The sequence below is a fragment of the Ogataea philodendri genome, assembly GCF_020536065.1.
Source record: "Ogataea philodendri strain CBS6075 chromosome Unknown scaffold309, whole genome shotgun sequence".
NCBI lineage: Eukaryota > Fungi > Ascomycota > Pichiomycetes > Pichiales > Pichiaceae > Ogataea > Ogataea philodendri.
Window position 1 is genome coordinate 1 of NW_025763996.1, and position 316 is coordinate 316.

The 316-nt window shown below is 33.5% G+C and overlaps 1 protein-coding gene across 1 annotated transcript; it reads right to left on the reverse strand.

The window, feature by feature from the left end:
* Positions 1 to 67: 67 nt before the first annotated feature.
* OGAPHI_003559 (uncharacterized protein) lies at positions 68 to 316 on the reverse strand (the record flags this gene model as incomplete). The annotated part of the gene is made up of 1 exon (XM_046204546.1): positions 68 to 316. A coding segment is annotated over one exon (249 nt), but the record flags the coding sequence as incomplete, so codon positions are not given.

Consider the following 316-nt stretch of genomic DNA (forward strand, 5'->3'; position numbering starts at 1 on the left):
ATTAAAGTCTGTTATTATTCTAAGTAAAATGCAGGATTTTTCTGTAATCAAAGATTGGTAGTATATGTTAGTCCTTCAACTCTTCAAACTCCTTCTCAAGTTTCAGTCTTTTTTCTCGTTCTTCTGCAAGTTCTTTTTCGTATTTATCTTGTGTTTCAAGTATCATTCTCTTGAATTCATTACGCATAACTGTTATTGAATGAGAGTTATTGTTGGATGGGGAGCTGTTCAAACCACTGGTTGGTGTGGATGGAGAGAATAGTTCAGGTGCCATGATAGGTGAACTTAATAGTAGATTTTCTTTCATATTGATCTT